Source organism: Miscanthus floridulus, chromosome 10 (assembly GCF_019320115.1).
Source record: "Miscanthus floridulus cultivar M001 chromosome 10, ASM1932011v1, whole genome shotgun sequence".
NCBI classification, from domain to species: Eukaryota; Viridiplantae; Streptophyta; class Magnoliopsida; order Poales; family Poaceae; genus Miscanthus; species Miscanthus floridulus.
This window is the reverse complement of record NC_089589.1, coordinates 48,183,677-48,207,572: the sequence shown is the minus strand read 5'-3', so window position 1 is coordinate 48,207,572 and position 23,896 is coordinate 48,183,677. Positions and strand designations below refer to the sequence as shown.

At 47.8% G+C, this 23,896-nt stretch overlaps 2 protein-coding genes across 3 annotated transcripts; one reads left to right on the top strand and one right to left on the bottom strand.

Annotated features, from left to right (window-relative positions):
• Positions 1-6,527: 6,527 nt before the first annotated feature.
• Positions 6,528-10,499, top strand: LOC136490177 (transcription factor SCREAM2-like). The gene is made up of 4 exons (XM_066486657.1): positions 6,528-8,053; positions 9,208-9,435; positions 9,644-9,814; positions 10,010-10,499. Exons 1-4 carry the CDS (start codon positions 6,986-6,988, stop codon positions 10,094-10,096), a joined length of 1,554 nt encoding a protein of 517 aa, XP_066342754.1. The 5' UTR covers positions 6,528-6,985; the 3' UTR covers positions 10,097-10,499.
• A 6,666-nt stretch (positions 10,500-17,165) lies between these two features.
• On the bottom strand, positions 17,166-23,394 carry LOC136486571 (auxin response factor 23-like). Of its 2 annotated transcripts, none has more exons than XM_066483498.1 (14): positions 23,012-23,394; positions 22,769-22,902; positions 21,900-21,995; positions 21,759-21,815; positions 21,493-21,663; positions 21,302-21,386; positions 20,701-20,791; positions 20,388-20,552; positions 20,175-20,294; positions 20,001-20,076; positions 19,765-19,936; positions 18,595-19,535; positions 17,912-18,102; positions 17,166-17,825 (listed from the first exon to the last, which is right to left on the bottom strand). In XM_066483498.1, the coding sequence occupies exons 1-14, from the start codon at positions 23,100-23,102 to the stop codon at positions 17,642-17,644; spliced, it is 2,574 nt and encodes an 857-aa protein (XP_066339595.1). In that variant the 5' UTR covers positions 23,103-23,394; the 3' UTR covers positions 17,166-17,641. The 2 variants fall into 2 exon arrangements, with proteins under 2 accessions (XP_066339595.1, XP_066339596.1); XM_066483499.1 differs by having other exon boundaries at positions 21,493-21,660; positions 23,012-23,393.
• Positions 23,395-23,896: the final 502 nt, after the last annotated feature.

Sequence of the window (23,896 nt, the reverse complement as noted above, 5' to 3'; positions counted from 1 at the left end):
TGGTTTGACTTGTTTTGACCCTAGGACTTTTTGGTTTGACTGTTCAAAAAGTACCACTTAGAATGTTTGCATGTCAGAGCAACCTAAAACAAAGTTGTAGCAAATTACATAAGGAACAAAAGTTATTTTGTGACCAAGTCATGAAAATGTGCACAACATGCTCTAAATGGTCCCACAAGTCAGAAATTGGGTTGGGTTCAACACTTAGAAATTTTCTAAGTACAAACTCCATTTTCAGTTTCTTGAACATGACTTTGGCATGATTTTACTCTCTATCCTTTGCGAATTAGACAGTGATCTCTAAATGAGTTTTGTAGCTGGGATGTAGGTGTACAACTTTTGTTTTGATTTCTTTCGCTATCGATCAACGGATTAGGAGATAGAGCATCATCATTTGGCGCTGTCAGTCAGCCCTTTCGTTCTCTGAATCGCTGCTACAGTGCCAACCGGTGACAGCTCCTGGCCGCCGCGTGGCCACCACGCGCCGTGGCTGGCCTGACGTCGTTGCTCGCTGGCGAACACTTGAAGGCCGCGCCCGCTTGCCATTCCACTCGTCCTCGCCCTCTATTTCTTTCTCTCGCGCGCGCTGGAGCCACCGAGAAAAGCCGCCGCCGTGCCATTGCTCCACCGAGCCCGTGCACCTCGCCATTGCCTCGCTTCTCACTCCAGCTAGTCCGCGACTCCATTGTTGTCGTCTGGAGCTCTTCCACCTCGCCACCAAGCCGGAGAGTCAAGGTCGGCGCCTTTTCTTCTTCTTCTCCGCCGCGGATCGCCATTGTCGCCGGAGTCAAGGCTGTGCTCGCCGTGGCCGACCACCATCGGAGCTCTATCCCTCCTTCCTCTCCCCTTCCTCAGTTTCCCTGCGTCACCTTGATGCTCACGCCAAGCTCAGATCGGGCCGCTAGGGCCGGAGTTGATCGGCGTACCTCGTGCAGCACCGCCGCGACCGCCATTGCCGCCGACGACCTCCTCCGCTTTAGCTAGGGGGTCCGTTTGATACTTCCCTCGGTGCGGGGCAGCGTGCTGTGCACGTTGGTGCCACTCCCTTCGCCGGACTGCTCGCCGTCGTCGAGCGGTGGCCGGTCAACCGGTCTCCCCTGCCTCTGGTCGGCTGACCAGTGGGGCCGGTTGACCCACTGGGTCCCGCCTGTCTATCTCTCTGGCGCGGGTTGTGGGTGGATAACCGGGTGGATCTAGCAGAATTGAGCATGAAGTTTAAAAAGGGATTTCAAAAATGATTTTTCAGAATTCTATTTAAATGCTTTGGAAAATGTTTGTGTACTCTTTTTAGCTACAAATCTGTTGGAACAAATTTTGCTAGGTTCCTTATCATCAGATCTACTTGGGAAAATTATTGCATGACATTTTTGAGATACTTTGCTGTAGAATTTTATTTAATCATGAATATTGCTGATAACTTGAAAAATATGTAGAACAATCTATAGTCTTTAGAAAAATATGATTCCAAGTTTGTTAATCTTCTTATGTCATGTACTTCCTAGGAAAAATATGTTTCATGCATGTGCTGTGGGAAAATTTTTAGGTGTAGTTCAAGTACCTTTAATGGCTGATTTTTGTCATGTTAGCTAGAGAGCAAATTTTGTATAAAACATGCATGTGACAAATTTTGTACAGTCATTATATGCTATGAAGAACCTAGGAAAAATACTAATTCTGTTGTTTGACACTTTTCACAGTTCAAAGTATTTTTATGTACAAAATCATGCCATAGCTTGTGATTTTTGTGTAGGCTAATCCACTCATTCAAACACCATGAAAATCTGATGGTAGTCTAATTAGAGTAGTACCATGCTACTGTAATTTTCTCAGATTTTTATAAGCACCAAAAATATAGATTGCTGTTGTAGCCCTAATTTAAAAAGGAAATAAAATAATCATCTTTAATACAAGATTAGTTAATAATAATAGCTTTGGTGTATCTTTGAAGCATTTGATAAGGTGTGTTGACTTAAACATATTAGTAGTAGAAGAGAATGCAGTAGATGACATGTGCTTGTAGTATATTTTCTTGGATGATGTTGATTACCTTGCATTTAAACATATCCATTGCATTCATCTCCTTCGATGCACCGTTTGCATAATCACTTACGCGCATTGCATCATACAGGATCGCAAACCGAGAACCCAGTCATCATACCCGAGGAGCAGTGCGAGGTGTAGCCGCAGGAAGTGCCAGAAGCCGACGAGGAGGACGTTGAGGAACTTCCGGAGTGCCCCGATCACCGTCCGAGCTCCTTCGAGAGAGGCAAGCCCCGGAGCATTTTTTTTTCTCCCGGTTTGCAATGATTTAATTAAATGCTTTACTTGTTGCATTACGTTTAGGAGTTGTTTGCAACCGTTGCTGCATTATACCTTGTCTACCTTTGTTATACTATATCCTTGTTACCTGGGTATCCGCAGTCGAGTCAATGCTTAGCTGGCTTAGACCAGTAGAAGTCGGGTGATTTCCTGTCACCTGCGAGCTATAGGTGGTTACCTGGATCTGCTTGGATGACTATGAAGTCATGGTATAACTAAGTGTTAAATGAAGTTGAGACCGAACGGAGACTTGCATAGTTTTGGACTGTAGTGCTTTCTGTCTGTGTCGATTAAGGACCGACCATTGTTGGGCCTTGAGTCATGTTGAACGCATGCCTTACATTTAGCTGGCCGGATAAAGTACCTTCCGACCACGAAGCTAGGAGATTTTTTGGGCCGAGTAGATTGCCCGCAACGCACTGTGCCGGAGCAGGTGTGGTAGGACACGGGGGCGGGATGATAAGACCAAAGTGCAGTCGGTCGGCCCCTGGGTACATGTGGTTCCTAGCAAACTCGAGATTCCTAGAAAGTTGACTCGGTGATCAATATCTCATTTTAGCGGATGAGTGAGGTTTGTGTAAGGAATAAATCACCAGCTGGTTAGGAATCGATTCGAATCGCCATCGCTCCTAGATAGTGAGCACTTGACTTGAGTTACTTCATCGTAGTAAATGTTATGGAACACTTGGACAGTTATAATGAATATGACAGTATGGAAGTTGTTTAATGATCATTGGTTATCATTATCTGCTTAATCACATGTTTACTCTAGTATAGGTGCAAATCTAGTCAACAGGTTAATAATAATTAACTTGGCAATAATGCTTTTCAAGAAGTTCTTGAAATACTAAAAATGCTTCTTTTTGCAAATGAGTCAGCTACCCTACTATAAAGCCCTTCATAATCCTTGGTGTCGCTTATTTTTGGTTATGTCGGGTAAGTCTAGCTGAGTACCTTCTCGTACTCAGGGTTTTATTCCCACTTGTTGTAGATGGGCAGATGTATTACGGCTACTGTATCAACTGCCTTTATCCTACGATGGGTGATGCCTAGGACCATGGGCATGGTCATTCCTTACGTCTCATCTGATGCTTTTGTTGGAGATGATCATTCGCTGGCACTATATTTAAACTCCGCGTGAGTGTGTGTGTGGTTTGAACAAATGACTTCCGCTACTTTTATTCGAACTGGTTTTGTAATAACTATGTTGAAACTCTGATGTACCTGCGACTGTGAACTTTTATGTAATATGTGATGGTGACCGCTAAACTTATTACGATCTTGGCTGGAATGGAAGTTGGTTTGAAATCCTTCATGATTTCACGGACTACCGGGTTATATGGGCTTAAGTTTGCTAAATCGTCTGCTCTGGCGGATGATTTTCTTACTTAATTTCGTATAATTGGTCGGTTCTGTTACAAGATGCACTTTCAGATATGATCGAAGATGGTTTATGAACAAGTAGATGATCTTAAAGAGATTTGAGATGTAAAGAGTACATGTGAGAGAGGTTAGGTAGATGTTGTTAGGTTAGAAATTAAGGTAGATTGAACGAGAACTAGGTGTACTTGTGTAGAAGGTGCTTAATTCATGATCTTAAGTAGTGGACAACTAAGTATATATGTGTCAGCTATGTTTCCACTGACAATCCATGAAGAGGTGATGTATGGTCAATCAAGGCAATGATAGATTGCAGTGCCTTTGGAAAGGGTGAGCAGACAGTCCGTCGGTGTGGGACAGATAGTCCATCTGATTAACAGATAGTCTATCTAAGAGCAAAGAACGGTTTAGCTGTGCAAGGTCGAGGGTTTTAGCTTTAGGTGTCTCTAGAAGTGTTGATTGATATTCCATCTAGCTAGGCTAAAGTTTTGTGTGGTTGAGTGTAAAAGTCTAGTAGGTTGTTTTATTGCATCTTGGATGGTTCGGCCGTTTGACGGATAGTCTCTAGGGACATCATAGATAGTTTGTTGATGGTCAATAAAGGCTACGTGGTGTGGTTTCTCTTGTGTTGCAACAACAAAGTGTGGGTTGTACTTGCGGTGAACTAGGGGCGCTGCTTATGGTTGTGTAAGGGTGACTTGTTCTAAACTTAGGTGCATTATGCACTAAGGGAAGCTAGGGTTTGTGAAAGTGACATGCATAGTGTTTATCTTCAACACAAAGATTTTTTGAAGGCAATCTTCAACACAAAGATTGAACTACATGGAGACAAGAGAGGGATGAAGAGCTTACCCATGGGGACTTTAGATCTAGAGCATTCATGCTCGAGCTCACCTTTCATGGATTCCCCACATCCATGAGGGAGAGGACACCAAGGAAGAAGAGGAGGAAGATGATCACTTGGGGAGAGGGACTTCCTTCATGAAAACATAGAAGGATTAGAGATTTGAGATGAGCCATGAGAGAGATCATGAGCTCACACTAGGGTTTGTTCTAGCTTGTGTTGATTTCTTGAGATTCATCTTCTTCACCATGTCTTCGTGAGCATTCCTCCAACCCTCAATCTATCTCACTCACCTTGCTCATGTTCTTTCTTCTTTTAATCTTGTTCTTAGTATAGAGAGAGGGAGAGATAAGAGTGGTAATGAGATGAGTGGAGAAGGGGCTGATCTAGTGGTTTTGCAGCCTCTCCATGAGCTAATAAGTAGGGGTCAAGGGGGTGGAAAGGGTGACAACACAACATTTGCATGTTGCAGTGACACTAGTGTCCCGACGAACAGTCCATTGTGATGTGATGAACAGTTAGTGTGATGTGAAAGATAGTCCATTAGGGCCATGTAAACACTGATAGGCTGACTGATTAACTTGTTAGCTGGTTGGCTAGCGAACAGTGCATGTGTATACTACGGATAGACCATCTACTAAACCCTAAATGTACATATTGCTGAGCTTCTTGACTTGGTTGACTTGGAGAGGCTTTTTAGGACATATCCATGATCTATGGTGGGTCCTCTAATGTTTGGGCGACTCTTGACTCAAGTCATTCCGATGGGTTTCTCCTTCTTTAGCAAAAAGGTGACCTTGATGATTGTTTTTACCCCCCCCCTGACTTAGGTGCATACATTACTTGCTTCTACCTTGCTCACAGGTTGGTGAGATCTTCTGGTAAGGCTCTACTCCCTTGTGGCTCAAATTGGCAGGAATTCTTGAGGATCTTGGGTCGAGCAAGGTTCCACTTAGGGTTCCTAGGTTCAAAAATCAAGTATCATTCTTGAGAAGGTTAGGGTCAAATGACTAAGGACAACCATTTAGGAATAGGGGATGGTTGATAAAGATGCATCATGAGGTTGAACCAAGGATCAAATCTTGTCCAAACATAGGGATGTAGGAGGCTTTGTCTAGGTTGCACCTCGGGTTGAAGCTTGAGGGTTAGGACAGAAGCTCAACTTAACCTTAACAAGGGTATTTAGTAAAGTTTTGTTTGGGTGGTTTTTGGGTCATGACAATGAGCAATACTCAAAAGATCAATGACCCACAGCACATGAGACAACAAGCGAGATCAGAGGACCGTGTAGGCGACCAGTTCCTCATGAAGACCTTGTGGGCTACTATCGATAGTATGGGCCAATGATACCCTCATCGCAAGAGAACCAAAGACGGGGTGGGCCGAATTGGCCACTCGGGATTCCTAAACCGGATGGAGTATCTCAACGACTCGGTAGACAAGACATCGACTAGATATGCTTAAAAGCCAATGAATCTGTAACGATCTAACTAGATCCAAACCCTATTCCTCATTGTAATAAACTATGAAACAAATCGGATCCAATCAAGGTTCTTCGATGTAAGCCCTACCCTCGGACTATACAAGGGGGTGTAGGGTACCCTTGATTGGAAGTCTGGTTCATACCATTCCACCGCGTATTATCGGCACCCCACTCGCGTATAAGGAAGTTGTTCTACAGTGGATGTAGAATACCCCGTACCTGAACCAGTATAAATTCTTGTCCCGCGTGATACGTTGATTTCTAATCGGACAACAAATCCTACGACATTAGGTGATCAACATGATGTATTTTCCTCCGTCAACAACTTGCAATACATAGGCCAGCAAGATATCTCGGTGTATTTTAGAAATATCGCTTATTTGTCTCCATGCTTTTTTTAAACAAGTAACCTATACTTTACATCTAAAGATATAGATACACAGCTAAGCTATTTTTTGGAATGCTATATATTTTTACTAATATTAGTTTACGTTGTCTGTCGCTATACTATTTTGTCACAACTTAATGTTTGTCTATCAGTATGATGCCTATACAAGCTGGCATTATTAATTTCTATCCTAGAGTAGCAGCATGTTTGCTTGCCCTCGAGGCAAGCTTGTGTAGTGCAAGTATCTTCTCAAGCGTCCGATCTTGAACGTAAGGTCCGGATTGCTTGAAAGAGAGGCCACGAAACAAACGTGTCGTGGTAGAAGCAAAAGAGGCATTTCAGGCTAAAGGGCAGTCTCGTCTTTTCATGCTTGTCCACTCTCCACGGTCTAGCGTAAGTATCGTCTTTTCACGGTCCAGAACACAGTACTTCGGCTCGATGCATATACAGGCACTGGCGCACTGCTCTGCCAGAGAGAACTCAGACGACTCCGCTGGTCCGCCCGCTGTCCTCTGCAGCTCTGCCACCCCAAGAAAGCGAGGACGACGCTTCGCCCTCGCGCGGCGCCGTCATGCTCCCGCCGTTCGGCAACCCGCTCTGGGTACCGGAGGACGTCGACGACCAGCAGCAGCAGCACGCGCCTCCGCCGACGCCCATGGGGTTGGTGACGGTGCCGGCGCAGGGGCACGAGGAGCAGAACCTCCTGGCCCTGGCCTCCGCCGCTGCCATGGGAGGCGGTGGTGTTTTCAGCTCGCCGGCGTTGCTCGATGACGACTGGTGCTTCGACCCCGTGGCTGCGGCCGCCGCCGCCGGCGCGCAGGGGCACCTGCTCCTAGCGCCGCCGGCTCCGGCGCCCGGCGCCGGGTCGCAGATGTTCTCGCTCTTCAACGTTGGCGGCGCCTCGACGTTCGACGTCCACGGGTTTGACCTCGGCCTCGGCGGCGGGGCCGGTGGGGACCTGGTCCCGTTCGCCGGCGCCGGGAATGCGTCGAATTCCGCGTCCTTTTCTCTGATATCGGCAGGTAACGCCGGCTTCCTCGGCTCGTTCGGCGGCTTCGGCGCAGCGCCGGCGCAAATGCCGGACTTTGGCGGCCTCGGCGGGTTCGACATGTTCAACAACGGCGCCGGCTCCTCCTCCGCGGCGCCCCCTCCTGCCTCGGTGCCCCTGACGGCGCCGTTCTCTGGGCGCGGGAAGGCTGCTGTGCTCCGCCCGCTGGAGATCTTCCCGCCCGTTGGCGCGCAGCCGACGCTGTTCCAGAAGCGCGCGCTCCGCCGCAACGCCGGCGAGGAGGATGACGACAAGAAGCGCAAGGCGGAGGCCATCACCGCGGCTGCGGGAGCTTCGTCGGCCGGTGGCGGTGACACGGTGCTGGACGACGCCGACGACGATGACGGCGGGAGCATCGACGCGTCCGGGCTCAACTACGACTCGGAGGACGCCAGGGGCGTCGAGGACAGTGAAAAGAAGGACGGTAAGGATTCCAACGCCAACAGCACGGTGACAGGCGGCGGAACCGGCGACGGGAAGGGTAAGAGGAAGGGGTTGCCGGCCAAGAACCTCATGGCGGAGCGCCGTCGCCGGAAGAAGCTTAATGACCGGCTCTACATGCTCCGGTCTGTCGTGCCCAAGATCAGCAAGGTGAGAATTGTACCCTTGCATCTATTTGTTAATCGGTTACTGTGAACTGTAGGTCGTAATTTAGCTGAATTCTCCGCGTTTTGGTAGCAATTAGCATCTAGCATTACTATGTTTGCTTATATTTGTAGATGTTTCATGGAATTGATATGTGAAGCTAGTGTACTCCATGGTGCAGTAAATTGTTTGTAGAGATGTCGCTCATATAAGGTGTAGTTGTTCCCTTAGAATTGTAGATGCAAGGTGATTTTTTTTTTATAAGAAGAATTCTCACATGGTTAGCATCGAGGCTCTGGCATTGTAACGTGTGTTCTTGTTTTGGTATGTTTATGCTATTGATTTTGTCAAGCTGTTGTCCATGTTGTGATGAATTTTTTGTCATGAACTGTTGGTACGCACATCTCAGGTGCAAATTTTACCAAGATGGCAGATGTGTATGCAGGATTTAGCCATTTAAGACTTTTCTATGTTCATCTAGGGATAGCCTAGCTTCTAGGTTCTATAAGTTGCACATCCTTTAGTTCAAAAAGATATATGGATTAGCATCTACCATTTCAGTTTCTGTTTAGGTTTTGATGATGCTATGGGTAGTGCTTCGGTTATGGTCCCAGCCTATAAGTTGTGACTTTGATTATGTGCATTTCTTTCTTTTATCTTAGAAAAGTAGCCCATGTTCTATTTCTTGCAGTTATTGTTGCGGTTAAGGGAACCTCTTTGTCGCGTGTTTTCATGACTAGCATAGCAAAATTTAGATTTCAATCTGTCCATGATCTCTGTTCATAAGCTGTCCTGCATACAGATCACTATCCATCACAGTGTCCTTTGCCTGATTCCAGGGCCTCTTTCTCTGTTTCGAGTCAATCATGCAACAGCTTGCACAAATACAATAAACGATCTTCCCTATATCTCTGCTGTTACAATTTGGTTCAGATCAAAGGGAGAATTTCTTTCTTTCTTTTTTCCACCATAGAACAGAAAGGCATCAGTTATGGTGTAATAGTGCTTTCTGCATGACTAGTTTCAGTTATCTGTTTTGTGCTGAGTACTTCACCTTTAGTCTTGTTGGTACATCCTTCATTATATTCATATATATCACTAGTGTTACTTTCTCCTTTTGACTGGCCAATGAACTGATTGTTTCTGTTTGCAACTGGTAGATGGACAGGGCCTCCATTCTCGGCGACGCAATCGAGTACCTGAAGGAGCTGCTGCAGAAGATCAATGATCTTCAGAATGAGCTGGAGTCATCCCCTTCCACAGCCTCACTGCCTCCAACACCCACAAGCTTCCACCCTCTGACTCCGACGCTGCCCACTCTACCATCTCGTGTGAAGGAAGAGCTGTGCCCAAGTGCATTGCCTAGCCCTACTTCTCAGCAACCAAGGGTCAGTATATGTTCTCTCTGAACACACACTTTATATGTAGCTTTCCTTCATATGAAATGGTTTGACAGAACTTGTCGTAACACGATCTTCGGTTAAACAGAATATAGCTTCAGCTGTAATATGAATGATTTATGCATCAGTTTGTGCCACTGTTGTCATACTGGTTGAAGCATTTAGCTGACTTGTGCCATTTCTACCGCTGCAACAGGTTGAGGTTAGGATGAGGGAAGGCCGGGCGGTCAACATCCACATGCTCTGCGCTCGCAGGCCTGGTCTTCTGCTTTCTGCTATGAGGGCGATCGAAGGCCTCGGACTCGATGTCCAGCAAGCTGTTATCAGTTGCTTCAATGGATTTTCCTTAGACATCTTCAAGGCTGAGGTAATGTACAATACAATTGCACATATTTTTCTTCTCATTCTCACTGTCAGAATCTGACACTTACATAGCTATCCAAAAGGACCGTGAAGATCATGCACAAGCTGTCATGTTCTAACGGCTTGAAATTTGGAATTTGTTATTTGTTGCCACATGAAAATAAACTGACAAGGACCCTTATTGTTTTCCTCACTGCAGCTATGCAACGAAGGCCCTGGGCTTCTGCCAGAAGAGATCAAGTCCGTGCTCCTGCAATCCGCTGGGTTCCATGGCGTGATGCCGTGATCAAGGACAACAAGCCGCTCAACCAACCGCCAAAAAGAAAAACAACAATGTAGCTAAGGGAAAGTTTAAAAGAACTGGTGTTTCCAGTCTCAGTCAGGGTTTGATTTTCGTCAGAACTCAGAACCAGCTTCGTCTTTTTACAGTTTGAGACACATCCAGACCTGCTCAGGGTTTTCAGAACCATATCCTTTCGGTAGTCGTTTAAAGAGTTAAACAATAATGTCAGTATTCTCCCAGTCTGTTCTAGTTCTTGGTACATGCTTCTTGCCTTGTGCAGTTAGCTTTTCTCCTGCAATTCTGAGTCGAAGTCGAAGTCGCGTCGAATGATAAAAGTGAACCATTCCTAAACAGCTTAAATCCTCTGTCAGATCTGTGTCTTCTCCCTGTATGTTGAATGGCTCTTTCTGTTTGCCGTGGCTTTGCCTGTTTGTTTGGGTTTGCAAAAGCCTGGTGGTGGCTGGTGCCGTTGCTTGCTGCATGATGCTGAGTAGTAACAGACACAGCAGATCGAGGTTCAGGTCAGCTGTTGGAAGCAAGCAGCAGGCGGCGGGCTGGACCATGATACGGTGGGCCGAGCGCGTCTTCACTGCATGCAGCTGGCCATCACCAGCGCTGGATTTATTTGGCTGGTTTCCGGCGAGATCCGGGTAAAAGCTGGTGAAAAGATGAGATGAGATGAGATGCGGTAGAAAGCAGGTTTCCACCACCCTCCCCTGATGGTCCTGGCGCGAGATGAGGGTGAAAAACTGCAGTTTTATCGTTTTTGGTTTTCCCGGTGCTGTGTTTGTGCACTTCCTTGGGTGAAATGTTTCAGCGTCGGTGATTTTTCTTCGCGTGATTTCCAGCCTCGCTGATTTTGCAAGCAGTTCCTGAACTAAACAAAGTTGCCTGCCAGGCCAGGTGTCGAGAACTGCGTTGCCTGAGGGAACTGTTCCTTTCTCTGCTGTTGTCAAGGACTCGTACGTCCTCCCGTCGGCGGCCTCTCTTGGCACTTAGCAGATGCAGCAGATCGAATCCAACACTGCAATGGCGCCTTCGTTTCACCGATAAATGGCTGCACGGCCGCATGATTCCCCTTCATGGCGTGCCGCCCGGCCGGCCGTCCGGCGACGGCAGCGGCTGCCAGAACGGCCACTGCCAGTGCCAGGGACGTCTCTGAGTTCCAATCATGAGGCCAGTAGGCGTGCGTGCGTACATGCAATGCAGAGCGGCTCGTTGGAGTGCAATGAGATGAGATGCACGCATTCAATACGGTTCACTCCATTCCTGTGTGTACGCGCGCTTCTTCTCTCTCTCACACACACAGCAACTCATTTGTATCTTGGTATAGCTTGCTTCCATTCCTTCACAATACTCCCTCCATACTCAAAATTCAATTCGTTTAGGCCTCGTTCGTTTAGGGTGGATTGAGGGCCGGAAATAATCCAGCTGATCATTGTTACTATAAATAAACCTGTCATTCAATTCGGAACTGTTTCAGACATCCGTTCCCCGGTAAACGAACGGGCCCTTAAAGGGATGAGTATGCCGTTCACAATTCAAGTCGTTTTGCATGCTTTAACAACGTTTTGGATGAAGTTGCCTCTGATCCTTTGTCTCCCGCCGCGCAAAAAACACACCAAACAAGGGATCGGACCGTGAACATCTCACCTCATGTGAGGAGCACTAACCAGTCTGGCAAGGAGTGTTTGTTGTGTGGAAGGAACCCAAAATTGTATTTAATAAGAGCAAATAGGGGAAAATACAACCTAATTAATTACTCCTTGGTATTCTAATCCATGTCCAAAATGACTTGAATTTTAAGTATTGAGGGAGTACACAAGACACCAGGGTAAAATTTAATTGCCAAAACGTGGGGAAGACAAGTTTTTTTCCCTACCATTTGGTTTACTACCAAAATTTACCAACATTTCACATTTAGTTTGTTAAATAGGTGGCAAATGTTTTTGTCCAGCATTTTGATGACTTTTGCTTACCAAATATTTGCGTGGTAATTTTCTGCAAAAAAAAAAAAAACCAAACAAGCTTGTAGTTTTCATCTTTGGGCTGTTGGGTAGGCATTTTTTTCTCCAACTTCACAAAGCTATTTTCAACTTCTCTTGCCAAACAGGCTCTTTAAAACAGCTCTTCTCATGAAATTATTTTTCAGCTCCACTCACAGCGCAGGAACAGAGGTGAAGCTAAAAAAATACTAGATTCTCCTGGCTTTCTCTCTATTATCTTCCATCAAAAGTTGTTTTACCAGACATTTTTTAAAAAAAAAAAGACAAACTGCTTAAGCTTCACCGGTGAAACTGCTTTATGAGACCGAAGCCAAATCAAATTGCTTCATCCGTTTCAAATTATAAGACGTTTTAGTTTTTTTTTAGATACATGGCTTTTATTATGCACTTAAATATATACTATATCTAGATATATATTAAAAAATGCATCTAGAACGCTTTATAGTTTGGTTGAGGAGTATTTCATCGATGAAACTGAGCTGTGCCAAAAATAGGCACGTAGCCAGGCAGGAGTGGCTCGTAGCGCATTATTCATAGAGAGGGTCGGGTTTCGCAGATGTTTGTCCATTGCGACTGCGAAAATTGGCTGTCGTAGAATTTCTGACGCATGTCCTCCGTGTTGCAGGGGGCATCCCTCGTTACTGCAGAGCATATTTTCGGCTTAGAGTTCCCACTCCTTGTTGCCATTTCGCAGAAAAGATGTGAAGCTTTTGCGGCACGCCGTTACCAGCTTGCAAGCCATTTGGACAGTGCGTGGCCTGGGCCGGAGCGTTAGTTGCTGACTGCGTATTGTGAAAATGTAGCAAGCACTCCGTATATATCCATGTTTTTACTGCCTTCAAATTCAATCCCCTACGGCTACGGGTGAAGGAGGAGGGGGCGGAGAATTTATTCGGGCGCGCCTGCACGCGCGATCGGGTTGACAGCTTCCTCCTCTGTGACCCGTGTCAGGCAGGCCACAATCACTGCCCCCGTCGCGCATGTGCGGCTGGATCTACCTACCGCCGCCGCCGGTCGGCCTCCGGACGCGGTCGTTGTAGCTCGGGAACGGAAGGTAAAACTAGCTGCAGGTGAAAAGTGCAGTTGTGCAAAGCTCAGAGTTGATGATGCACGGTAGCAGTGTTCTTGGATGGGTATACATGGTACAAAGGCAGAGCGAGCGGCAACCGGCAAAAGACATTCCAGGATGGCGTGCAAACGAATCGGATCATCGGACAGGCACGCCACGTCTCCGGAGGAGCAGGGGCCTCCACGGCGGTCGCAGTAGGTTTGCTGGCGCCGGCAAGGTTTCTCTGATGATGGATGCAATCCGTGAACGTTGATTGGCGCCCCCTTGCCCCGAGCTAGAGCAGCACCATCCCGGCAAGCCAAAGCTTCCAGGGTCAATGCATCGAGGCCATGGGGGTATCATCTCGCCTGTCCACCAACAAAGAGACCTGCATCGTTTCGGAAAGCTACCCCGGACACACCTTGCCCTTGGTCTGGGTAAAAAGCACCGTCTGTGTTACATTTGAACCTGCCTGCCGGCGGCACGCGCCAACGTTGCACACTATTTCTCTCCTTCACCGGTTTCATCGGCTTGTTCATATTCCACAAGTCCATGGCTGTATCAAGCGACCACCGAACCGCTGCGCTGACTGGTTTGTGAACATCGCCATGTCGTCGCTGGTTCCGTTGCACCTCTTGCCGAGTAAATAGCTGTGTATAAAATTCCATGGCCGTCACCTCCACCTCCTCCTGAGCAGGGACGGACCCACAGGGTATGCAGGGTGGGCCACCGCATACCCTGAGGTCCGTCAGTCATAGAGATAGGTGGAAATTTTTAATGTAAAAAAATAAAAAATGAAATTTTCACCGAATTGCATAAGAAATTTTTTACTGCACATACCCAGAGGTAAAAACCTAGATCCGTCACTGCTCCTGAGTAGACACCACCGAACCATCTTCTCTTTTTAAAGCCGTAATTTGATTACTCTTTGCTCTCTCCTTCGATTTTGCTTGGAAAAAAGCTGTGTTCGCTGTTTCTCCATGCATTCTTCTCTTGACAAAAGTTCAAACATTTTCGCCATCAGTTGCCTTTCCTGCCTCGACGGTCCAGAATGCAACAACTGGCGTCGCACATTCTCTAGCTTGCTGCGCATTCTTGCTAGCTCTTGCCGAACTGATCCAAAGGAGGATCTTTCCCACTCCTGCATCACCTTCGACACATGGCCAATATTCGTGGCAAACTGGTTTAGACATGCCGGGGTACCGTGAGCACCCCAAGCCGACTCCACCATCTGCACATATGAGGAGTCCCGCCTCCACATATTCTCATAGCGGAACAAACGCTTTTTCCTGTTTCTTCTCTGTACCACATGTGAGCACTCTAGAATCAAACAACAATGATCTGACTCCGTCGTTTGCACATGCCACACTTTGACAGTGTTAAAAAGATTCAGGAAGTCAGCGTTAGCTAAACCCCTATCCAGCCGGACCTTCACATTGCACCCCTCCGGCTGTCGGTTGTCCTAAGTGTAGGGGAGGCCAATATAGCCTAGATCCGTGAAGCCACAGACAGACACCGCATCACGAAACCCATCCACCCTCTCCGGTCTCTCCTGTCCCCCTATCTGCTCACTTGCTACCAGGCACTCGTTAAAATCACCGGCGCACAACCATGGCAGTGTGCTTCGAGGTTTCAGTATTTTTAGTAGCTCCCAGCTCCTGTACCTGAGTTCCCGCCTCGACTCTCCGTAGAAACCAGTAAATCTCCAAGGCATCGATGTGTTTGTTGCCAACTGAACTATCACGTCGATGTGGAGTTTATCATAGCTCTCAAGCTTGACTACAACCTCTCGGCTCCAAAGAAGGGCCAGCCCTCCCCCTCTGCCGAGACTGCCAACACCAACACATCCCTCCATACCGAGAGATCTCACCAAACCATCCACCCTATCATCAAAGTAGCGTGTTTCCGATAGAAAGACCACCCATGGGCGATGTAGCTCACACAAGCTACGAAGTTCTTGAACTGCCGCGGACCGCCCAAGTCCCCGGCATTTCAAACATAGGATTTTCATTGTGCCTGGCGGAGGCTATCGCTCACAGCCGCCGGCCGATCGTGCATTTTGGGTACTACCTCTCCTTTGCTTAACTAGGCCAGTTGGCTCACTCGGGAGTTCACCAGGCCAACTAGAACAATGGCGTTCGACCCCTCCAGTGGGATATTGAGATCTGGTGTTTGTGTTCCCGGGTTTATCCCTCCTCTTCCTTGGCTTCTGTCGGCTGGGTTCAACAAGTTGCATATCAAGCTGCCTGCTAACCCTAGAACCAGCTTTCACCTTCTCTTTATCAGCTCCCCCTGACTGCTTAAGTGGGGATTGCACTTCTTGCTCTTCCTGGTCTTCTTCCGTCTCCTCAAAGCCAGATGAGTAGCGTGATCCCTCATCGCCCAAAGATGATCGGCCATCCCCAGACCTGTTGTGCCTTGCCCTGGGAGGCCTAGACGTCGAGGAAGAGCCATTGCCATAGGACTCAGCTGCAGCACCAGCGAAGGACTGCACGCGCCTCCTTCTCTGCTCTAGTGCTCGGAGCTGAACATCATACGGCAGCTTCCGTGCGCATCACGGGCAGCTGGATGCGAGCACTCCACCTCCGAGTGTCCAACGCATCCAAAGCAATAATATGGAAGTTTTTCATACTGAGCCCAGAACCAACGCGGGTCTTCCGTCTTACTCATGCGCAAAAGTACCCCACGCCTAGGGATAAAAACGGTATGGATATTTTCCGACCGTATTTGAAACCGAATCCGTTTAGAGGGGTTGAGATTTGTCCGTATCCGAGTCCGGATATCCAACATCCGATAACGTATCCGTATCCGAATACTCAAATCGCATATTTATGATGTCGATATTCAATCGTATCCTATCCGACATAGTTAACACTATCCATATTCGAATCCGAATCCGAACAAAAATATGAAAACAAATGTAATATCGGTGATATCCGTCCGTATCTGATCCGTTTTCATCCCTACCCACGCCGCACCGGCTTGTCAATGTCAATGGCAACACGAGCATGCAGGAAAGCCCCACTAGCCTTGCCATCTGCATCCACGTCCAACTTCACCACTTGCCCAATCAGACTCATAGCACGGAATCCTCTAGTTTGGTTCATCCAACCGAGTGCCAAATTCAAAATGCGCACCCAAATTTCCATCCTGTCGAAGACAATCTCCGATGCGCTGAGTTTCTCATCGTAGGGTTGCAGAATCACTACATACCTCCCCACCATCCATGGCGTTCCAGCTAGCACCCACTCCATGTCGATGCTACAGCCAAACTCCGCCATGAATAGATTATCGCCTTTCTCTCCGATCGCCTAGAGTTTGAGTCCAAGCGGGTTTCCCCACGCGGGCTTCATCGCCGATCACACAGTGTTCACATGGACCGACGTCGGCGAGAGTACCTTCCCAACGATCACCCACTCCACTGGCGTCGGCTCCTCCAGTTCTTCATCATCAGTGAAATCCGCCACGGCCTCTTCTTCCAACGTCAAGTTAAGCCGCCACAGAAGGTCCATCACATTAGGGTTAGGGACATCATCCCCTCCACCCGAACTGCCACCTCGCACCGCCGTGCCACCAAGACGCATCATCATCGCCCAAGGGGGGGGGGGGGGGGGGGGGGGGGGGGGGGGGGGGGGGGGGGGGGGACCCAACAACATCGTGGCTATCAAGTGCCTTCCTAGTCCCCAACAAAACCCATCAGGATCACAACACCATGATAACATTGAGCTACTCAATACACCCACGGCCGAGAACGAAGAAAGGGCTGCGGCACAACAAACTGGAACCTTAAGCTGAAAGAGAGCATGATTGGTCAATCACTGCACCAGCAGGAAAAAGATGAAGGCCCCAATTCTGCAAGTGCAAACTAGACTCAAACTACAACGAAACACGATGTGCAGGCTCTGATTTCAGGACCTACACAAACAAGAAACAACAAACAAAGATGGGGGAGGGAGGAACGGCATGACAACTCCAAACAGCAACACAACGGCAAGACTTTAAGCACGGGACCCAGCAGTGACGATTACGCAGATGATATATTAGACTTGATTGATGCAGGTGGGCAGCTATGTACAACGCTTAGTGCCAAGGGAAAGCACGGGAGGGCTTCGCTTAGTTTGCTACGCATACATTAGGTGGTACGACAAGCGGACCAACCAACTTACATCACCAAAAGGAGAAACCAAAACAGCAGCGAATAAGAGGGTTCAACTTAGACCACCAACCAGGACGAGCACCATCTATAAATACTAGGGTACTATGGGCTCGTCCAATGCATATAAAAAAGAAAAGCATTAAGCTCCACTAGGACACCTATGGATACATTTGCCTTTTCCTCTCCATTGTTACTTCAGACGACCTGCCAAACGAACTACGAACAGGCAGAGAATTGTGGAACTAATGATGGCCAGTATAACGATCGTTCAGAATTATAATCAAGACTAGGTGCAGCTGCTACTAGTGAAGTGGATTGCATTACCAGCTGCAAAGGCATTAGCAGTTCTCGGAGTTAAGGGACGAGGTGGATAGGCTGCCAGGTGTCTCCCTAGCAGCAGAGCCCCTTTCCATGGAATTAGCAAGGCTGTCCTCCGACCTTGAGTTCAGGGTGCCCGGATTCATCCGCTGGACCTCCTCCCTTGTGTAGATGAAGATCTTGTGGACTATGTTGCAGAACTCACTGCCCAGTCAAACAGAGGCAAAATCAAGATTTTGGCTTACATAAATCGACCAAGAAGACAAGGGGAATATTCAACAGTTACTCACTTCCAGGGATCATCCCCAACCAGCATCATATCACCTTCACTGTCGGTGTACACAACCATCCATTCCTTGTTAGAACCTTTCAGCTCACCATTGAAGTCAAACATCTCATCCAGCTCAGCAATCAATTCCGTGTAGCCATTGAACTTTGTAAGATCCACAGACCTGCCAAGCGCGATTCCTTGCTTGTGGACCTGAAATGAACAGACATCGTGCATGAACCAAATAAGTATATTTCTGTAAAAAGTACTGCATATATGCCTAGTGCATACAGCCACAGCATTCAGACCACACCTACCATGCAGTTCCAGACAAGGAGTAAGATACAAGTATATGTGCTTAGATAGTGCATACAGGCACAGCAGTCAGATGGTATATACCATGCAGTTCCAAACAAGGAGTAATATGCAAGTAATGGAAATTTAGTTATGTCTGCATGTTGCCTTAGGAAATTAGCAGGCTTTGGAAGTTAGTCTCGCTTTGGAACATTGCAAACAAACATATCAAAGGGTACTTCAGAAGCAATCTTTACTAGACATGTCCCTGGTAGAAAACTAAAAAAGAGAATAGTCGGAGCACTATATGTAACAAGGATTTACAGGTAACTACAATTCTGCCTTCATTCAACAGACTTCGTCAGAGATTAAAAAGAGAAGATGCTTGCTACAGTAACAAGACAAACACACCTTCTTGCAGCTCCTAGTTGATCCACCTTGTGACTTGCACTGTGTGCCTCTTGAAACTTGTGGACATTTCTCTGCAATAGGATCTACCTGTGTAGCATCAAGTTGCTTTGGCGTCTTAAGTGGGTCAGAACATTTGTCTGCTTCAATTGCGTCAACCATCCGCCATTCAGCTGCTGCTGGAGTTTGTGGCATCCCGTCATAAGCAACACTTGGTGGAGACTTCAAAGGTTCAGATTTGGCTGGGCTGTCAAGGTGAATTCCAAAAAGCTTGCATGAATTGCCTTTCATTTTCTGAGCTTCACCATGAGCAAGGACCAAAGGTTGAGGCTTAATCACGCGTGGCTGCGCATCGTCCATGCGAGCACCAGGCATCATGTGCCCAAACCATCCAGATGAGTATTGATCAATGCCATGGCTAGGTAGTGCAGCATAAACTCCATTCCCAAACTTGGTATTTGTAGAACTCTGAGAAAATCCACCAACTTCCTGTATCATTGGATAGCTCTGTTTGTTCAGCCCAAAGCCAGTACTTGAAGGCATCATGGACCATGAACCAGGGAACAGATTGTGATTGCCTTGCTGGTCTTGATAATGAGCATTTACGGTGTGCCAGAAATTAGGACGACCGGCAGCAATCTGATCAGTTAAAGAACAGAAACCCTGCGGATTCTGTACTTCTCTGTTAGGTTGTTGATATCCAGATAACATTTCATTGTAACCCTCAGGTCTGTTCATATGCATCCAACTATCTGAACCCAGCTTCCTCTGCATGCCAATGGTGCTCTTCTCCAAATCAAACCCTGATGGTCGCAGGCCTGACTTATGAGCAGCATCCAACTCACTGTTATCACCAAAACCACTTTTCGGGGCCACATTATCCTGGGTCTGCAAGGACCTTTGCAGGGCATGTTGTTGAGTCTCTAATGTGACCTTCGGAGCAGCTAGAATGGGGTAAAACACATGCATTAGTAAGATAACCATACATCCTACTCCCTCCCTTCCAAATTATAAGTCATTTTGGCTTTTTCTAGATACATAGCTTTTGCTATGCACCTAGATATAGGTTGTCTAGATACACAGCAAAAGTTATGTATCTAATAAAAAAGCCAAAACAACTTATAATTTGGAATGGAGGGAGTACAAGTTTTTGCACGCACGACAAAGTCAAACCTTCTTTTGTTGGAGCTGAAGACTCAGGCAGAGAAGCTACAGCATTAGAGCGAGGCCTCTTGGGTCTGTGCACTGGAAGCGGATTGACAGGGGGAGGGCTGACTGCAGGTTCTATTTGCCAGGGAGAAACCCTTTCAGGACGTGGAATGGAGGAAGCTTCATCCCACCTCACCTGGATAACAAGAAAGCACATCACAACAACGTTCACGAAACAAGTCATTGATAAGGGGTAATACCTTGAGGTAACGCCATTTAGATTCAGCCCATCCAGCTTGTTCAGGATCCACATTTCCGACAATCGTCCCAGTGAACCTAATTGTACAGAAATATAATGTTTCAGGTCAATTTTAATAGAGGAATCAACTATGTGAAGCAGAAAATATCTACTATTGCACCAGAAAATTGCTTACCTTTGCTCTGGAGCCTCTTCACCTTCAAACCTCATTTTAAATCTCATCCCTATAGGGTAATTTCGTTTCAGTGATTCCATATAGCGATCACAGGGGACAACAAACTCAGCTGGACTTGTCCTGAGAACAGTAATTCAGAAGACAATTGTATTAAATGAAAGCACTGCAGATTAGATCAGAAATAAAATAGCACAAGGCTTGTTTAGCACAAACCTAGGTTTGTAGTACACAGTGAACATGGTCCCAGTGTTAACAGCATGCCATGCTGTAGCAAGAACACCAAGATGCATGCTGTGGCTTGATATTACTGAAGACGGAACATTTGCTTGCTGCCTCATGGCACGCCTGACTCCTACACGCAGCTCCCCATTGTCACCTCTGCACACATCATTCATGAACATATACTTATTATGCAGTTGGGGGGTGGGGGTGGGGGGTGGGGGGTGGGGGGTGGGGGGGTTATACTCAGCAACAAGTCTGATCAAAAGCCTCATAGCAAAAGTTAATCATTGTCACAAAAACATACCTTAGAAAGATGAAGGCATCCCCAGTGACAAGACGCTTGGCACTAACAAAAACACTCCAACCACTCTGCAAAAGATGCCTTCGTGGTTGTCCTAAAGTAGCAGAAACATACATGAAATTATTTCAACAAGGATCCAACAACTCCATTCTAACAATCTGCTGTCAAACATGAACTGAGCACAAAATTTATTAGTTGGCTCAACTAACATGTCAAAAAGATATGTGATAATAATTATTTGTCCTATACAAAACTAAAGTGTGTAAGATGATGCATTGACTGACAAAACTAAATGGTTATCCTGGCATCATCAAATGCACGCCCATGGAAAGAAACCAAAATACACACGATGGAAACACAAGTTGGTCCCCCACAATGAAGCCAGTGAGGTAAGATAATGCATACACATTGTACCTGGAAGCACATTTAAACCAATTTAAGATCAAGTTAAGGAGTCATTAATGCACACAAGAACTCTTTATACACTGTACAAACAAACAGAAACTGGCACCATGTCTGCAACTCTTAGATACTGGTGCAAATGAGCAAAGAGGACTACAAGTCCTTGGAATATGATCAAATAACAAAGATGTTGAGCGATCACCTCTGAATATGTGGCGAAAGCGCCATTCCACACCATGCAGATCCTTGGCCACAAGCTCTTGTGTTGGAGGTTGACGGCTCATATCCTGACCATGAAGCCAAAGCAAAGATTACCACTACCACTAAAGCAACAAATAACAAACCTACAACTGCTGTATTGGCAACATCAAGTTAACGATCCAGCAAGCTAACCAGCGGTGGAAGGCATTCATCTGCATGGCGTCGCAGCACCGAGAAACCACCATGTGTGCTGGTGTCAGAGGCTGTCAATGTCTTGCAGAAGGAGTGCACACGTGGCCTTGCAAGTGCAGCAGGAGGTGCAGCAGGCATCTCATCCTCACTAGAGCCATTCTCCTCTGGCTGCTACATCAGGGCCAGATGCACAAATGGTGCTGGTTTAGACGCTTCATATCAAGATTCAGATGGACCAGAGTGTGACAGCTAAAAACATCACTCACCTTCGATTCAGGTAGCAGAGTGAGCTGGGCATAAACCTCATCATTGTCCGGCTCAGCCTGCCCGACAAATTGGCATCAATCAAGCACACATATTGGTTGAAAGGCAGAGGTCACATTTGCAACAAGAGGCGGTTTAAGTACCTTCAATTCAACATTCATAACCTCACACAGGATCTTCCATGGGAGATTGTAAAGTTGCATGTGCTGCTCAGCCACCTGGTTGGTCGATGCCTCCACCTGAAATCCACAAGAATAATTTAGCTGACAAATTACTCCACCAAATAGCCAGAACTCGGAGCCGAGCAGCTGATCACAAGTGATAATGAAGGAATCGATAAATCCGCTAAGTTAACAAGGCAGAAGCCTGATGTAATGACAACCACTGATTGAAATTTCCTACAAATAAACTGGAAAAAAAATACAGAGCATAAATCACGGCATAACACAGAGAAGGCACATGTGAAGCTAATATTTTCCCAAACGAGAGCGTTGTTGATCAACAGGAATAACTATTTTCCCAAACGAGAGCGTGGTTGAGCAACAGGAACAACTCGGCGACCATCTCCGAGCTCGAGTGCAAAAGTAAAGCAAAGATCGCGCTAAGCCACTAACAAGCCTGCCAAATTATGAGGGAAATCAAGAATTTACACCAGTACAGCTAAATTTAGACGCGGAAGCCTAAATTTTCGGAGCCGACTAAGTAAACTCCGCTTGATTCGCCGGCAGGCCAGTGAACCCACCAAGACTGGAGGCACCGCAGCAGGACCCAAAAGTGGACGAAATGGTGCAAAACCCTCCACAGTCCCACGAGAACAGCTCTCGCGAACAGAATTGCGCCATGAGAAGCGGAATTCCGCTGAACGGGCCCGCAGAAACACCACCCTGGCTGGTCACCGGAGACGCCACACACAACGAAACCTGGAAACAACCGCGCGAAACGGAAGTCCCGACGCGAAATCGTAGAGGCGGAAGAGGCGGCCTGAAGAGGATACTCGAATTGGGCAGCTCACCTGCTCGATATGGCCCTGCGGGAAGTAGTAGACCTTGTCCCCGACCCTGGGCACCGTGACCAGCGGGCCGGCGCAGAGGTTCCAGAGCTCCGTGTACATGCCGTCCTCCGTTCCGCCACCGCCGCCACCTCCGCCTGCGAGCGAGGAGAGAGCGAGCACACAGGCCCAGCCAAAGGCCCACGTCAAAACCCGCCGAGAACCCAAACACACGGAGACGCACACCAAGAGAGCACCACGACTCACCTCGCGCCGCAGCAGCGGCACCGGCCTCCCCCTCGCCGCCTCCTCCTCCACCTCCCGCCGCCTGGGCGGCGGCCGCCGCCGAGGAAGTCATCCCGAGCACCAGATCTTCACATCCGCGCGCGCGCTCACCCTCCGCTCCCGCAAACCCGCGCCCGAATCGCGCGAATTCCCGGCCGGACCGAGCCCCGCCCCCCCGAATTCCCCTCCGATTTCTCCGCGGCCGACTTCGTCGTTCCCCCTCTCTCTCTCTCTCTCCCTCCTCCTGCCCAGCTCGCTTCACCTCCCCCAAATTTTTTACTGCTGGGCTCGGGTGGAGAGAGAAGGGGGAGCGAGATTTATGAGGGAGCCGAACGCGACGTCACTTCGCCCGCGGCGTCGTGGTGGTGGTGGTGCGTTTGTGTGTGAGCAGCTTGTTGGTCGCTTGCTCGGCTTGAAGCCGGCGGTGAGATTACCGCGGTGAGTGAGGCGACCGCGGGAAGGGAGGGGCGCAATTATTTCACTATTATAGGCGGGCGGGCGGGCGGGTGGGCTGGGCTTGGGCCGGATGGGAGCGGGAGGGGACGAAGGGGGTTCGGGCTGGGTGGGGCTGTCTGGCTCCTGCAGGCAAGGGGTGGGCGCAATAAATATTCGTGTTGGGGCATTGGGGGCGGGGCGGATCCTTTGCTGCCTGCTGCGGCGGAGGGTGTCATCTCTGTGGCCCTTTTTTTAATCGCGACGTTGGCTGGCGTGCGTGTCAGCCTGTGGTTGGCCACAGGAGACGCTCTGATGGATGCTGCTTGCTACTGTACTGCATTGTCCTTCCTCCTCGAATACGAATACCTACGGCACGTTTGGAACTTTTGGATGGATGGACAGCCGGTTTTGCCTAGCCTTGGGTGCTGTTTA